Below are 18,200 nucleotides of genomic sequence, written 5' to 3' on the forward strand. Positions count from 1 at the left end.
TCTTGCGTACTATACAGGCAAAAGAGGAGAAAAGGAGAGAGTGCAGTATGTAGTGAAACAGTCATAGCTAAGGTGTAGAGAAAGATCAACTTAATGCGAGGTAGGTCCATTCAAGTCTGATGGCAGCAGAAAAGAACTTGTTTTTAAGTTGGTTGGTACCTGATCTGCGACTTTTGTAATTTTTTTTCCCGATAGAAGAAGGTAGAAGAGAGTATGTCTGGGTGCATGGGATCCTTGATTATGCTAGCTGGTTTTCCAAAGTTGCGGGATGTGATAGTCTGATAGTGTCAATGGATGGGAGGCTGGTTTGAGTGATGGACTGGGCTTCATTCATGACCCTATCTCACTGGGCAGCAAATTCCATAGATTCATAACCCTTTGGTTGAAGAAGTTCCTCCTCAACTCAGTCCTAAATCTGCTCCGCCTTATTTGGAGGCTATGGTCCCTAGTACTAGTTTCACCCACCAGTGGAAACAACCTCCCTGTTTCTAGCTTATCTATTTCCTTCGTAATTTTAAATGTTTCTACATGATCCCACTGCATTCTTCTAAATTCCAATGAGTATAGTCCCAGTCTACTCAGTTTCTACTCTCAACTCCAGAATCAACCTAGTGCAACCCCCTGCACCCCTTCAAGTGCCAGTATATCAATTTTCAAGTAAAAAGACCAAAACTGTACACAGTATTCCAGATGTGCCTCAGCAGCATCCTATAAAAGCTGCAACACAACCTCACTCTTTTTAAACTCTACCTCTCATAGAACCCCTACAGTGCAGGAGGCCATTCGGGCCATCCAGTCTGCACCAATCACAATCCCACCCAAGACCTATTCCTGTAACCACACATCTTTGCTGGAATGTAACCAGTGATCTGTTGTAATGTGACCAACGGTAACAAGCTGTAAGGGTCAGCTGACCCAGTAAACCATGTAACCAATAACAGAATGATGTGATGATCAGCTGACTAGCTAAATCAGCATAAATTAGAACATGTTGGGAATTGTGGGGAACTTGGAATGGCTCAGGGTAAGGTCTGATCTTGGGAGTAATGAAGTTTCTTATTAAATCTTTGATTTATAAGTTGGAGTAAGTTTTATTATATTTATATTGCTTATATTTGAAGACTTCCTTCTGGATGAACAGACGTGACATTTACCAACATTGTGCTCCATCTGTCAGACCGTTGCCCACTCACTTAAAACTATTTATATCCCTTTGCAAACTTTCAGTGTCCTCTGCACACTTTTCTCTACCACTCATCTTAGTGTCATCTGTGAACTTTGACACACTACAGTTGGTTCCCAACTCCAAATCATTTATATAAATTGTAAACAATTGTGGTCTCAACACTGATCCCTGAGGCACTGCTCGCCAACCAGAAGAATACCCATTTACCAACACTTTTTGCTTTCTGTTAACCAATTCCCTACCTATGCTAATACATTACCAGTAACACTGTGCATCTTTATCTCATGCAACAGCCTTTTATCACAGAACAGAATCATAGAATCCTACAATGCAGAAGGAGGCCATTTGGCCTATCGAGACTGCACCGACCACAATTCCACCCAGGTTCTATCCACACAACCCCATACATTTATCTTAGCTAATCCCCCGGCACTAAGGGACAAGTTAGCATAGCCAATCCACCTAACCCACATACCTTTGGACTGTGGAAGGAAACCCACGCAGACAGGAGAATGTGCAAACTCCGCACAGACAGTGACTCAAGCCAGGAATCGAACCCGGGACCCTGGCGCTGTGAAGCAGCAGTGCTTATCACTTGCTACCATGCCGCCCCAAAACGGATAAGCTCAGATTTCTCAAAATTGTTGAATACCTTTGGAAAATCCAGATACACCACATCCATTGGTCCCTTATTGTCCACCATGCTCATAGTCCTCAAAGAATTCCAGTTAAATGTGACCTGCCTTTCATGAACCTATGCTGCATCTGCCTAATGGGACAATTTCTAACCAGGAGTCTCGCTATTTCTTGATGACAGATTCAATCATTTTCCCCACTACAGAAGTTAAGCTAACCGGCCTATAGTTACCTTTAGCTACCTGCCTTTTGTCTATCTCTTTTTTTAAAAAGTGGTGTCACATTTGCTATTTTCCAATCTGCCAGAACTGCCCCAGGGTCCAGTTCCCTGGGGCAGTTCCAGCGAATTTTGGTAAATTAACACAAGTACATTTGCTATTTCCCCTGTCACCTCTTTTAGTACCCCAGGATGCATTCCATCAGGCCCAGGAGACTTGTCCACTCTTGCCCCATTAGCTTGCTTAACACTACCTCTTTACTTTATTCTAGGTCCTCACGTGCCATAGCTCTCATGTCATTAATTTTTGGCATGTTATTTGTGTCTTCCACTGTGAAGACCAACACAAAATACCTGTTCGATGCCTCAGCCATTTTCTCATTTCCCATTTTCTCATCCTCGAAAGAACCAATGTTTACTTCAGCCACTCTTTTTCAGTTTATATATTTGTAGAAACTTTTGTTAACTGTTTTTATATTCTGAGCTAGTTTACTCTCGTAATCTATCTTACTTTTCTTGATAGCTTTTTTTTGTTGACCTTTAAAGATCTCCAAATCCTCTAGTTTCCCACTAATCTTTGCCACTTGTATGCATTTTCTGTCACTGATTGTGATAAAAACTGATGTCCTTCAGGGATGGAAATCTATTGTCTTTACCTGGTCTGGCCAACACATGGTTCCACATCCACAGCCATGTGGTTGACTCTTAATTTCCCTCTGAAATGGCATGGCAGGACAGTCAGGTATGGGCAACCTTCCCAGCAATGTCCACATTCCATAAATGAATAAAAAAAATGGTTAATCAGTAATTGAAAACCAGACTACAGAATGCCTGTGAGTTAATGCAGTGGGATGTACCTCTATTTCTTTATGACCAGAAAGACTATGGCTCTGTCCTAGTTTACTGATCTTACCTCAGTGGCAGAGAGAGTGCTACAAGTAGTCTCAGTGGCCTATGGCTGCAGACGTAGGTTTCCAATCTATGGGCAAAAATTTAAAACATTTAAACATTTCTTAAAACATTTCTTCAAACATACTTGTTTACTGGCTATAAAATATTTGCTTTCCAATTGGTATTTCCATGTATGAATATGTTGGGTTATTGGATAGGCACACGGAGCACACTAGAATGATAGGGAGTGGGATAGCCTGATTTTGGGTTTGGACATAACTCAGCGCAACATTGAGGGCCGAAAGAACCAATGTTTACTTCAGCCATTGTTTCTAATCAATGATGTGTGATGGGGGTGGTATTTGGAGACAGTCGGTCATGGGATGACACTTCCAGGAATCTGTTTGACCAGGGTTGACAACCTGCAAATAATTAGCTTGGTTTCTGCTCCTCATCATTATCCAACTAGAAGACTCATGTATAGACAAAGGAAAGACCTGGTCCAGATTAATAGGAATATAGCACATTACGGCAAAAATAAGCCACCCAGCCCTTCAAGCTTGCTTCATCATTCAGTAAGATCATGGTTGATCTGGTTGTGGTGTCAACTCCTTCCCATTACATTGGCTCCAATGTAAGCCTACTTGTGACACCAATAAATAACATTTAAAACACTCTGTGGGTAAAGATGTTTGCCCTGAATACTCAATTGGAGCCAATAAATATGATAGGAAATTTGAAAAAATCTATTATATCCAGAAGAAAATTAAGGTACCCCCATCCCCTAAAACATAGGAAACAACACAACTAATAGTTTTTTTTTAAGTCTATTCACCTTTTCGTTGACTTCACATTTAATTCACTGACTGTTACCACAACAGTTTCCCAGGCAGCTCGCAATGCCCGCTGGGAAATGTAGTCTTTTGTCTCATGTTAACCAGGTTGTGGGGCTGTGTATGTGTGTGCGCGTGCGTGTACTACAACTCCCGGCATGTCTGGCGCACGGACTCTGGTCGGCATCCGTCCCGGCAACGAGGAACTACAACTCCCGGCACGCACTGCGCGGGAAGCATGCGCAGTGGCGTCTGTTCGGACCGGAATGGCGGCAAGGTGATGTGTTGGCTCCTGGTGCAGTGATCGGCGGCAGCAGGAGGTCGGGGAGAGAGCGGTCAGTCGCGGTCCGAGCACGGCCAACTGACCCCTATCCCTTCAGGAGTTGCAAGATGCACCCAGGCTTCGCCGTTGGCCTAGTATTCCTGGGCTGCTGCAGCAACGTTGTGTTTCTGGAACTGTTGGTCAGGTAAGTGGGACTAGAGAGCTGACCATTGCCTTTACTTCAGTCTCAGTGGGACCAGAGAGCTGACCATTGCCTTTACTTCAGTCTCAGTGGGACCAGAGAGCTGACCGTTGCCTTTACTTCAGTCTCAGTGGGACCAGAGAGCTGACCGTTGCCTTTACTTCAGTCTCAGTGAGCTGACTGTTGTTGATCAAAATACTGCAAATGCTGCAACTCTGAAATCAAAACAGAAAGTGCTAACATACTCAGCAGGTTTGGTAACATCTGTGGAGAGAGAAACAGTTAATGTTTCAGGCCTATGAAACTTAATCAGTGCTGCCAACAGTTAGAAAGGTAATAGACATTTAAATAGTGAAGGGGGTGAGTGGGGAACAGAACAAAAGGGATAGGACAGAAGGCAAGAGAGATTAAGTAGCAAATGGTGTTGTGGGGTGTGGCCAAAAGGAGTTGTAGTGGGATATTTAAAGAAAGAAAATGTGTGTCTACAGGAGGTGTGAATTGCTGGACTCTGTCATTGCTGTCTGAAGGCAATGAGAGAAACAAGGGTGCCCAGGTCACCAACAAATTATACTGGTCTCGTTCCACCACACACACACCGCTCCCCCCAGCCAACATCTCTGCTTTCTCAGGAGACTAAGGACATTTGACACGTCAGCTGCGACTCTCACCAACTTTTACAAATGCATCATAGGGAGCATTCTTTCTGGTTGAATCACAGCTTGTTATGGCTCCTGCTCTGCCCAGGACTGTAAGAAACTACAAAAGGTCGTTAATGTAGCCCAATCCATCATAAAACCAGCCTTCCAGAGTCTGTCTAAACTTCCTGCTGCCTCGGCAAAGCAGTCAGCATAATCAAAGACCCCACGCAACCTGGAATTCTCTCTTCCACCTTCTGTTGGGAAAAAATACACAAATCTGAGGTCACACATAACCGACTCAAGAAGAGTTTCCTCTCTGCTGCCATCAGACTTTTGAATGGACTTATCTTGCACTAAGTTGGTCTTTCTCTACACCCTATATGACTGTAACACTACATTCTGCACTCTCTCGTTTCCTTCTCTATGAATGCAAGAAACAATAATTTTCACCGTATACTAATACATGTGACAATAATAAATCAAATCAAAATAGGGTGGTTGTCTTTGTTTGGAGCAATAATCATTTTTAATCTATGTTTTTAAAAAGTCTTAAATTTCAGATCAATTTTCTAACTGTTGGATTAAAAATCATTGTTTAGCATAAAACATGTTTCCGTGACATTTGTCATTAGAAAATTACTAGAATCTATTATTAAGGATGTAGTAGCAGAACATTTCATCATTGTCATGTGTGCTGTGCCTGAAAACAGGTCCTTGGTTCAATTTCTGCTGATCTGTCAATCTGAGTCATTTCCTTGATTTTGTTTTGCCACTGCCTGCCACTCTCGGGCAAACCAAGGCAGCAGGTTCCAAGTGTACAACAGCCAGAATGTGAATTAAACTTAAACTGTTGACATTATTCAGAACATCTAGCCAACTGGACTAACCGTCTCATTAACGGGATGTTTAAAGAACCATAATACAATCAAGCAGCATCAACATGTTCTGATGAAAGGAAAATTGTGCTTGATTTGGGTTCGATTCCTGGCTTGAAACACTCTTATGAAGCTTGCGCGTTCTCCCTGTGTCTGAGTGGGTTTCTTCCAGGTGCTCTGGTTTTCTCCCACAGTCCGAAAGATGTGCTGGTTAGATGCATCGGCCATGCTAAATTCTCCCTCAGTGTACCTTAACAGGTACGTACTTGTGACGATAATAAATGAAGACGGGTAGTGGATTCCTAATTAACATGAGCAGAGAGTTGGGATATTTTCAGATTGGCAAACTGGAATTAGGGGGTGTGGGTACAACAAGTAATTTCGAAAGGAAATAGAATGTTGCCTTTTATTGCAAGGGGGTTGGAGTATAACTGAGTAGGGAAATCTTGCTACACCTGTACAGGACATTGGTGAGGTCACACCCAAGAGTTATGTACCGTTTGTTCTCCTTGCTTAAGGAGAAGTATACTCTTGCATTGGAGGAAGTTCACAGAATGTTTTCAAGATTGATTCCAAGATGGAGGCGTTGTCTTCTGAGGAAAGGTTGAGCAGTTTGTACCTGTGCTTATTGGAGTTTTGAAGACCTTATTGGTTTAGGTGACATTGAAACATGGGGACTTAACGGGAAGGATGCTGAGAGGATGTTTGCCCTTATGGTGGAATCCAGAACGAGGGCTACAGTTTTAAAATGACGGGTCATCCTTTTATGGCAGCATTAAGGAAGAATTTTTTCTTTGAGGGTCATTGATCTTTGGAATATGCGACCCCAGAGAACAATAGAAGCTGTGTCATTGAATATATTCGAGGCTGAGTTATACAGAGTGATTTACAAGGCAAGTGAAGATTCTGGTGGGTGGGCGGGGAGGTGCAGATTCTTATCAAATGGTGAAACAGGCTCGAGCCCAAATGATCTCTTCCTATTTCTTATGAGCCTTGGATGGTGAGGTACAAGAGCTGATGAGCCTCTCGTGGTGATATGAGAAGGTGATGTGAGAAAGGTGGTGTTACTGGAAGTGGACCAGGGTATTGTTGAAGTAATGGCTTCAAGGGAGATGTATTTGATGATGGCACCATTCTGGAGGTCGCTGAAATGGTGGTGGATGATCTGTTGAATGAAGAATCTGGCCGGATAGAAGATGAGGGTGAGTGGACCTCTGTTGCAGTTGCGGGTAGGGGGAGAGAGCAGAGCTAAATGAAACAGGATTGGACCTGGTGAAAGCCCTGTCAATGATGAGTCCTTGGCTGAGGAAAAGGGAAGGCATGTTGGAAGAACTAGAAAGTTACATTGAACAAATGCCATGAAGATGGACAAACTAGAAGAATGGAAAAGAGTCCATAAAGAAAGCAAGGCATGAGGAAGTGTAGTCAAGGTAACTATAGGAATTGGTGAGTTAAAGTGATTATTGCTTGATAGCTTATCGTTAGAAAGGGAGTCAAGAGTAGTGGAGGAAGGGGAAAAAAATCGCTGAGATACTATCTGAAGGCAAGAGAAGATTGGAAATTGGAAGTATGCTTCCTTGACCTTAAATGTCTCCTTTTCACCATGGATATCCAGTCTCTCTGCTCCTTCATCCCCCACCAATGAACCCTAAGAGCTCTCCCAAAGCCTAGACCACCATCAACACGCAGATACGCGCGCGCGCACACACACACACACACACACACACACACACACACACACACACACACACACACACACACACTCCGGGGTGAGCTGCCTCACTGAAATGTCCTCCGTGCCTTCTTACATCACGCGGAGGTGTTTCTTGTATGGGCTGATGCTGCACATCTTCCACTACCGCATCCTCGCCCGTCACCCGGACACACCTTGGTGGGCCTTGTTACCACCGGGCAATGGAGGTCCCTCTACGGAGGGATTTCCCCCAATTATCTTGGGGACCTGTGGTGGAGGGTGTTGCACGCAGCAGTTCTGCACAGCCATAAGTTATATAGGCTCATGGGTTCCCAAGCTTGTCTCTTCTGTGGCATTGTGGAGTCCGTGGACCATGTCTATGTTTTGTGTCTTAGATTGCACTCCCTTGTTTTTGTTTTCCTGAAGAATCTTTTATTGATGTTTTGTTTGCACTTCAGTCCCATGCTCCTGATCTGTGGATACCTGGTGCAGAGAGGGGCGGGCTGGGATGGCGACCTCCTCATGAACTTGAGCCTGGTGAGACACGCCATTAACAGGTCCAGGCAGAGGGTGATTGATGGGGCCATCCATCCTGACTGTCTGCCCTTCTACCGTGGCTACGTTCGCAGCTAGGTGTCCCTGGACATGGAGTATGTGGTGTCCAGGAGCACAGTTGATGCCTTCCACACCCATTGGGCACCGCAGGGACCGGGGTGCGTTATAGACTCTGATTAATCACATTATGATTTAATGTTTCACATTTCCTTTGTACATTGGTTCTGTTTGGGCTGTTCCCCCTCCTTTTGGGGAGCTGCCCCTTTACTTTGTCCCTGAGTTCATTTGAGTTAGTTTATTTGTTTTGCCCTAAAAGAGGGAGGGCTCTCTGCTTTTGCCTTGAAAGCAGACCAATCAGTTCCCGTCCACCACCAGTCTCCTCCGCTTGACTGAATTTTCCTTAAATCCCATACATTCCCTGCGAATAATATGTGGAGCATTTTCTGTTCCAGCGCCACTCAAGCCCACTCACTCACCTTTTTTCAGGTACATTTAACATATTAGTGCCAATTCCTGCTGTCGCCCTGAACTAGAAAATTGCAATGACTTTGCTTCCAATTTTCACTTTTCTCTCTCGCCTGCACTTGGTCCATCTCTCTCATTCTTCTCTTTCCTTTCTTTTCCATCTTTAGACATTACCAGGCTTACTGAATATTTCTGGAATTTTCTGACTGTTAATTATGTTCCCAAAACTGAACACTCTGGTAGTTGTTTGATGCAAAAGGATTCATTGATGATATCAAAGTAAGGGATCCTCTAAGAAGTGGGCTGTTTACTTATGCTATGGTTCCTGTTCATCTTATCTTAAAAAATGTGTAACGTATTACATGCTTATTTGAGTATTGTGATATATTGGTTAATTAAATACAACCATTAGTGCCACTTGTGTACGTTGAATGTTCAGTGGAGGTACAGTAGAAAGTGTAAGGGGCTTTAGTTTAAATGCAGTCATTTGCAAAAGTGAAAAACTTGCACTTCTGCTTTTCTTATAAAGGACGTTTCATATCCTCCAGGAGTTTAAAATATATTTGATAGTGTAGTTGTGAGTATATGAAAAATTTTGAATCAAGACAGTTTATTTATTCATCACAATTAAGTGAATGAAGTTACTGTGAAATTCCCTTGTCACCACGCTCTGGCGCTTGTTCGGGTCAATGCACCTAACCATGTCTTTCAGACTGTGGGAGAAAATCGGAGCACCCGGAGGAAACCCACGCACACGCGGAGACAATGTGCAAACTCCACACAGACAGTGACCCAAACTGGGCATCGAACCCGGGTCCCTGGCACTGTAAGGCAGCAGTGCTAACAAGACATTAGATCCATTGGTACCAAGTGGACAATATTATCTCTGTAGAACCTGTTATGAGGAGGGAAGCAATGAAGCTTCTGTTTTACCCACATGTCATTTGGATGTAGCTGAGGTTTTGAGTTTTACAAATATTGTAAAACTTGATGTGGACTAATGGGTGTATTGACTGTGTGCAGTTTGTAAGAATTAAGCCAGGCAGATATTATTGTGTTTAGTGTGTAAGGAGTTAGTTTCATTGTTCTAAACCAGGTAAAAATATGAAAAATGTTAAATATGTACAAAAGCATTCTAGTTCCCATTAATGTGTGCAAATATACATTCAAGCTCCATGCATCCTGAAATAAATACAACTTCAGAGCATCAGATATGAAACTTGGCCAAGTTAAAATATCAATTTAAAATAAAAAGTTAAGAAATGTTCATTTGTCTGGAGGCATTAGTTCTTCAGCTGTGGTGTAAAATGGTGACTGGTAAAGTATAGAGTCCCTGTTTGCTGTAGGAATGTAGACACACTTTTAACTAAGCAAAATCTTAGGTGAATGTTGAGAAGAGGGAGCAGGGAGGAAGGCAAACCCCTGCTGCAGCTATTATCAATCTGTGTCTCTTAGTTCAAAAATCCAACAGCTGGCTCAAATGACCTCTCTCAATCAAAAGCAGTACATATAAATAGATACAGCCTTCTCATACTCACTTTCCACCCCATCAGCCTCTGCATTCAAAGGATCATCCTCCTCCATTTCCTCCAATTCCAGTATGATGCTACCGTGGAACACATCTTCCACTAACCCACCCCTCCCCCCACTTGTCACCATCAGCATTGTGCAGGGACCCCTATCTCCATTATACCCTTGTCCACTCCTCCTTCACCCCATCTCCTCATTCCCTTCCCACAGCACCCTTGAGTGTGTCAGGGTTTCTGTAGATTTTGCATCTCTATGGAATGGAACGTGACTTCACAGGGGAAAAGTCGCAGCTGCAAGTCATTATCCTTTGCAATTGCAGAATGTGAAGCATCTGCAACTCCTTCAATTCAGTTCACTGTATTTGCCGCTCCCAATGTGGTCTCCTCCACATTTGAGGAGACTGAAAGCTGATTAGTTAACTGCTTTGCAGAACACATTCACTCGGTGTGCAAGTGTGACTTCAACCTTCCCATCGCTTGCCATTTTAACTCAACATCTTACACTCATACCCATATGTCCATCCTTACCCTGTTGCAGTGCTCAGTGAAGTCCAATGTACACTGGAGGAGTAGTGCTTTCATCTTCTGTGTAGCTGCGTTAAAGCCCTCAAGTTTCAACATTGAGTTCAGCAACTTTTGACTGTGACCTTCCTTCTCCATTGTGATCTTTTTATCAATATCCCAAACTCTTTTGTCCCCATGCATAGGCTCCCTCCTCCACTGGGCCACCTGTCACTTGTTCTGAAGTTTTGCTTTCACTGAGCTTTGTTCTCACACATTCTGATATCTTGCCTTTATGCAACTACTAGCACTTTCTCCTGCTGTTAACACTTCTGCTGTCTCATGACCTACGTTGCAATGTCTCCTAGCTCCCACTGACCACTCTTCCAGTTGCTCCTCCCTCTTTTATATAACATATCATCCAACACATTTCTCCCCCTCTTTAGCTTTAAAGAAGCATCATACAGACTCAATATTGGCTGTGTTTTCTTTCTCTGCAGATGTTGCTAGACCTGAATTTTTCCAGCATTTACTGTTTTTTGTTTCACATTTCAGGAACTGCAGTATTTTGCTTTTATCAAAGGAAACAATTGTGAATTTCAAAATGAAACTGATCCCCATGCCTGGGCTGAGGTTTAGCACGTTCTCCCCTTGTCTACGTGGGTTTCCTCTGGGTGCTCCGGTTTCTTCCCATAGTCCAAAGGTGTGCGGGTTAGGCAAATTGACCATGATAAATTGCTGCTTAGTGTCCCAGAATATGTAGGTTAGATGAATTAGCCATGGGACATGACAGCATGGGGCAGAGTTAATGTTTTGAGTCCATGTGACTCTTCACGCAAAAGGACTTGAAACTGTGTTTCTGTCTCCATAGATTTTGCAAGACCTTTATTTCAGATTTGCAGCATCCACAATATTTTGCTTATATTTGAGTAATGCAGAACATGGTCAATGCTCCCGTTTTTTAGTTGCCAGAAGCTAATAATGTTTCAATTGTCATTTACACACCTTTTTATTTCTTGTTCTAATACCACTCTCTTTTGCCTTGCATCTTCATGCCTTTGTCATTTAATCACCCTTGCCTTCCAACCTATCTCAGGCCTCCTAATGATAAAAGCAAAATACTGCGGATGCTGAAACAATAACAGAAAATGCTGGAAAATCTCAGCAGGTCTGCCAGTATCTGTGAAGAGCGAATAGAGCTAACATTTCAAGTCTAGATGATCCTTTGTCAGAGCTATGAGCAAAGAAAATTAGCAGGGATTTATACTAGGAGGGTGGTGGGGGGGTGGTGCTGTAATTGGATAAAGGGAATGTAAATGAGGATGTAAATATAATGTTATTCTTTCTTTGCCTCCCTCCCTTTACCCTGCCCCTGTACTTGCTTAAAACCTGTTCCATTTCTAGGTTTTGGCAGCTCTGACAAAATGTCAAGGTTCTGAAGGGTTAACTTAGTTTCTCTCTCCACAAATGCTGCTTGACATGCTGAGTAGTTCCAGCATTGACCATTCATATAAAAGGGAATATAACCAGGTGGATAGAGAAATAGCGCACCAACAGCCATCACAGAGTAGTGTAAAAGGCATGGGTTTTTCCCCCCACTGGCCAGATGTGAGTTTAGGTGTGAAGACCTGGTTTGTGATTCGGTCATAGGCAGAAGAGGGAACGGTGTCAAAGACTGTTAATACAATCAAACTGAGAAGCTAAGCAAATTGTGAGGGAGGTTGCAATCACTTCCAGTCAGGTGCAAACTGGTTAGCAAAATAAAAGGTGCAGTTAAATGTGAGATAATACATTTTAGGATAAGTAAATGGGCCCTATGTCATCAAGGTGTTGCGGGGAGAAGAGCAGGTGTGTTGGAAGACAAGGTCATCAAAAGGCAAATGGGCTGTAGGGTTTTGCAGGGTGTTAGGCAAATGACTATCCCTAAAACAATAGTAAGAGAAATTAGAATAAATTATTTCTCAAACAGTTGTTCGAATGTGGATCACTTCAGAACCAGTAGTTTTGAAGCAGGGAATTTAGAAGCAAAAATATAAGCGATTGCCACTTTGAAATAACATAGCTAATTCAAATTAAATAAGTGTGACACAATGTTTTATTGAATTGATAAATTCTAAAAGGATACCTTTAACCACAATCAAAATGTTGTTTAAAAAAATCCACCAAATTCATTGTCTTGGGCATCTGATACAGAGTTAATCAAGAACATTCTGAGTCTCTTTAGCTAGAGCATCGTTGTAAGGATCCCACTCCAGGTCAGATTTGGTGCTTTCAGTTTCTTAATCGTCCATCCACAACAAATCCTCTTCCTCTCCATCAATGAATTGGATACTCTGTATTTTGTGAAGGATCCGATGACAGTTTGTGCATTAATAGCATCCCATAATTTGATGAAAAAAGCCACACAAAATGTCAGATGGGACAGCATGCACATTTCCAAGCCTTGAGAAGGTTTGTTTTCTCTGTCAATTGCATTCAGTGCGAACATGATCTTTGAATGACTTGTTGAGGCACATGTCCTCATTGAACAACAGACATTAGGCCCTCTGGTATAACTGAAGTTTGGGTGTACTTTTGCACAGGCACTTCTTAATCTCATTGGCTATCTGGCATTTGATCACATTCCACAGTAATAAGCTGCATTCTTTGCAGTGGCCACAGGATATCTATTTAACACATTACTTCACTTCATCCTCATCCATCCGATCGTTACAATGGGCGTACAAAATAAAAAACTCTTGCAGGGAACCTGATTTTCAGCATGGTTTTTTTACATTTGAAAATTACAGTAGACTTCAATTTAATTCAGTTGGCCCTGCAGGTCAGTACCACAGTGAATCTCGTCTTCTGCTGTTCTGTGGTTTTCACTAGAAATGTTTCTTTTTTTTTAACCTTTCCGATCCACAGTTAGGTGCCGAGCACACACAATTTCATGGGCATTTCATCTATGTTGTCACTCTGACATGGGCATTTTTGCCATTCTCTGTTGAATCGCTGGAAGCTGGACCTCCCACCCACCTGATGAAGGAACAGCCAGTTCTGAAAGCTAGTGGCGTTTGCTACAAATAAACCTGTTGGACTTTAACCTGGTGTTGTGAGACTTCTTACTGTGTTTACCCCAGTCCAACGCCGGCATCGCCACATCTTGAGGGCTCATCTCAGAATGCACTTGGTTTCTATTGAAGCACTTGAGATGTTCATTCCATAGAAGAGGAAACACAAACTACCTCTGCCCTGAAATTTTTTGATAGGCTCTGGTTCTGATTTGGCTCAGTGTGGTGCAGATATATACATTACATTGCTGGTGACAACCTGTGATTTTTGAGGACACGTTCTGATACGTGTTTCACAAGATCAGGCTATGCTTTCTGTTCTTGTGACACATTTGGTCTTGGACGTCATCTTCAGGGTATGCTCCTTCCATTTTTGCACCAGCTTTTCACTAACACTGAATTCCCTTGCTGCAGAACAGTTATTTCCTGTGTTGACAAATGCTACGGCTGTTAGTTTGCCACTTCATTGTTTTTGCCAGAAGACCCATTTCAGTTCATTGTGTGCGCATTCCCACTCATCATCGTGGCGTAGTTGATCCTACACCCCAACTTATTAGGTTCGATATGTATTTCTGAGGTGAAAACTTCACACCATCCCCTAATGCAAGTAGTGTTTCTCAGTTTGTATGCAACCTGTAGACTAACCAATGATTGTGGTGACTATAATTGAGGTTGTCTTATGCACCAGACCCAGTTCAGATATTTTTGTGTAGTCATTCATAGAAACATAGAAGATAGGAGCAGGAGTAGGCCGTTCGGCCCTTCGAGCTTGCTCCACCTTTCATCACAATCATGGCTGATTATCCAACTCAATAGCCTCATTGTACTTTCTCTCCATAACCTTTGATCCCGTTTGCCCCAAGTGCTATATCTAGCTGCCTCTTGAATACATTCTGACTATGATGGACAACATTCAGCTAGCTTTGATTCTTGTTTTATCAGTTGTCCCTGTTAGTTTGATTTGTGTGACTTTTCTTATAGGAAAAGCCTTTTAAAATAAAGTTAAACTGGTGGAGATATCAACAGTATTACACTAAAAAAAAAATTTCTTCTTTCAGAGATTTTCCAGGATGTGGCAACATTGTTACGTTTGGACAGTTCCTGTTTATTGCACTGGAAGGTTTAATTTTTCAAGCTCACTTTTTAACAAAGCCTCGGGCAATTCCTTTAAGGTAATGGAGAAATGTTATTGTTAAAAGGTGTGCAGCGCTCATCTGTGTTAAACAGCAGCGGCTATGCTTCAAAATGGTCCTTGTTTTCAAATCCCTTTAGAAAACCTTAGTACCTCGCTAATTCTGGCCCCTTGCGCAGCCCCAATTTTAATTGTTCTCGTCACTAACCACTGTGCCTTCAGTAGTGTAGGCTCTGAGCTCTGGAATTCCTTCCCTAAACTGCTGTACATTTCAGCAGATCATGGGGATCTGTGATGAAAACCATCTACGCTTTGTTATTTGGGTTAAAACCTGCCACAGCACAAACAGACGCTGGGGTGGGATTCCCTCCTAAGAGCAGCTCAGACAAGCTGGGCAGATCTTTCGCCTGATTTTATTTTGTTTCTGCTTCTCAGGACCATTTCTTTCTTTTTAACTTTGCTCAAATGTTCACTGATGTAGCACCCCACCCACCCTCCAGTGATCTTTTGCAAGACAATCATCTCTGTACAGGTTAAGTTCAATTTCTTCCTTCTTTCCTATAGGAAGTACTTCATCATGGTGTCCATGTTTTTCGTTGTGAGTGTGGTTAATAATTATGCCCTCAACTTCAACATCCCAATGCCATTGCACATGATCTTCAGATCAGTAAGTGACACACGTACTATATTTTATTCTATCGATGCAAAAGCAAATAACTGAGCTAAAGCTTGTGACGTTGTAAAAGGCATGTGTTCCAAGACTGTGTATGTATCATTTGTCATAAAGTACAGGTAGCAAATGAGTAAGACCATTTGGCCCATGAAGCCCATTTCTTATGTTGGTCCTTTTTTCTTGACATTAGGATGGACTTCACCTGAATAGCAAGTGACATTATATGTAGAATGTTTTTATACTTTTGGTGTGCTGTTCCATTGAGTTTAATATTTAGGAGCTCCATCATACAACACAGGGATATTGTACAACCCTGAATACAGAAACAGAAAATGCTAGAAAATCTCAACCGGTCTGACAGCATCTGTGGAGAGAGAGAATAGAGCCAACATTTCAAGTCTGGATGACCCTTCATCAGAACAAAGTGCAAAGAAAATCAGAAGAGATTTACACCAAAAGAATGGTGAAGGGTGGGTGGGGGGTGGTGTGATTGGACGAAGGAAATGTAAATGATGATGAAGAAGGCTCAGAACAAAGAACAGTACACACAGAAACAGGCCCTTCAAGCCTGCGCCGATCATGATGCCTGCCATAAGCCATATGCACTTAGAGTCCATATCATTCCATTCCCATCCTATTCATGTATTCGTCTAGGTGCCCCTTAAATGCCACTATTGTACCTGCTCCCGCCACCTCCCCAGGCAGTGCGTTCCAGATGTTCACCACCCTGGTGCTAAAAGTGTCATTAAGTGATCAGGAGGTGTGAATGGCAGAGCAGAGGCACAGACTGTGAAAGGATTGTCTGAGAAGTGTGGTGGTTGCCCTGAAGGGGAGGTGGAGCTGGGGACAAGGTGGATAACAAGAATGGAGAAATGTAAAAATGGAAGTGAGAATGAAGGGTAATAAGAATGAATGAGATGAAAAGAAGAGAAGAAATAAAATAAATGGAAATGGGGCAAAGATGGAGGGGAGAGTTCATGCTCTGAAGTTGTTGAACTCAGTATTCAGCCAGGAAGGCTGTAAAGTGCTCAACTGGAAGTTTGTGTTGGGGTTACTAGAAGATTGCAACAGGTCATCCAGACTCGTAATGTTGGCTCTGTTCTCTCTCCACACATGCTGTCAGACCTGCTGAGGTTTTCCAGCACTTTGTTTTTGTTTCAGAATCCAGCATCCACAGTATTTTGCTTTTATTTTGTTCCACAAGTGATGTGCCTGCAATTTCACTGGAGTTGTGACTAAAAATACTTTCACCCAATGCTGATTGATCTCCTTTTGTAGTCTTCAGTCTTGTTTTGATTCAAATTCTTTAATTTACTCCCCACTTAGCAGCAGTGATGACCCCCGCCCCACCCCCAGAACTCAGTTTCACAAACTCTGCTGCCCCACATCTACCCCCTGTCGCTTAAGGTACCTTGTCCAAGCATGAACCCAGATGGCAAGCGTCAACAGCATTTTCTGTGGTAGCAATGTCCACTATTAAGCCAAGTGCTGTCCTTGCCTGCACTCGCAATAACATGGGCCACTGCATACATAGGACGGTAAATGAACTAGTCGACTTGCACTCATGTTGACTGGAGCATAATAACTAGACATTTCTTCACCCATCCCTCCAAACACCATATTGATAAGGACTGAAAGCCCTGGTAGATTTTCCTCTCCCTGACCTTCTCATCTGGTTTTCTGAAATAAAGTGAAGACAATGGAACCACCATTATCCACCATTTTGGGAGAATCCTCCACCCCACCACCAGTGAATAATTAAATGTTATTTAGCATGTATGTGTAGCAATATATTTTTTATTGGACTGGGGGTAAATATCTCCCAAAACAATTAAGCACCTCTGTCATCTCAAGGTTAGAATAAGATCAGTGGATCAGTAGGTAGTGTCCTGTCTCTGAACCAGAAACTCAAGGTTCAAATCCCACTGCAGGACTTGTTGACTATGGAAGGAACACTTGTAGTGCAGTTTAAGCAGTTGATAGTTACCCTACTAATCCTTCCAACATTTCACAACAATTCCCTGAAGGGAAAAAGTGTGTGAAGATGGGAAACGAACAAAAACCCATGGTTTTATTCCATTAAAACTTGGTGGATGATTGGAGAAACAGTGCAAACAAGAAAGATACTGAAGGCCCCAAGAACTGGAATGGCCTCTGCAAGGAACAGGATGAAGGGTCAAATGGCCTTTACCTGTTCAGTGTCATCTTCCTGAACCCCCTTTAGTTGAATGAGAATTGCATTTGATTGGATGCATGCCCCTTATGCTGATGAAGGAATTGTGCAACTAGAGTTTGTGTCATGCGGAACTTTTGTTTTTCAGGGTTCCCTGATAGCCAGCATGGTATTGGGAATTATCATTTTAAAGAAAAGGTCAGTTTTAGTGCTATGTCTGTTGTCGATCGATGTTTTTGAAGTGTAGTTGCCTGTTGTAATGTTCTCAGTTGATGCAGTCTAAGAAGTGTAAACAGCAAACTTTGAATGATGTTAGTCCGGTGGCAAGATGTTCAACTCCTAACTTTCCTCAGAAGTGGCTTACAAGCCACTCTGTTGTATGCAACAGTTCTATGTATAACTAATTAAAGAAGGCTGACCATCTTCTCACAGCATGGTGCTTAGCATCTCACGGCGCTAGGGACCCGGGTTAGATTCCCAGCTTGGGTCACTGTCTGTGTGGAGTCTGCACATTCTCCCTGTATTTGCGTAGATTTCCTCCAGGTGGCCCGGTTTCCTTCCACACTCCAAAGAAGTGCTGGTTAGGTGCATTGGCCATGCTAAATTCTCCCTCCATGTACCCAAACAGGCGCCAGAGTGTGGCGCCTAGGGGATTTTCACAGGAACTTCATTACAGAGTGAATATA

General features: G+C 42.7%; 1 protein-coding gene across 1 annotated transcript in view; it reads left to right on the plus strand.

Annotated features, from left to right (window-relative positions):
• Window positions 1-4,016: 4,016 nt before the first annotated feature.
• Window positions 4,017-18,200, plus strand: part of slc35b4 (solute carrier family 35 member B4) — a 31,776-nt gene continuing 17,592 nt past the window's right edge. The window contains exons 1-4 of the mRNA XM_080207648.1: window positions 4,017-4,230; window positions 14,595-14,708; window positions 15,233-15,335; window positions 17,663-17,712. Coding sequence (XP_080063774.1) covers window positions 4,154-4,230; window positions 14,595-14,708; window positions 15,233-15,335; window positions 17,663-17,712 — 344 coding nt within the window. The 5' untranslated portion in view covers window positions 4,017-4,153. The remainder of the gene's footprint in view (window positions 4,231-14,594; window positions 14,709-15,232; window positions 15,336-17,662; window positions 17,713-18,200) is intronic.

This window comes from Carcharhinus amblyrhynchos, chromosome 19, assembly GCF_965287045.1.
Source record: "Carcharhinus amblyrhynchos chromosome 19, sCarAmb.v2.hapA, whole genome shotgun sequence".
Taxonomy (NCBI): Eukaryota; Metazoa; Chordata; class Chondrichthyes; order Carcharhiniformes; family Carcharhinidae; genus Carcharhinus; species Carcharhinus amblyrhynchos.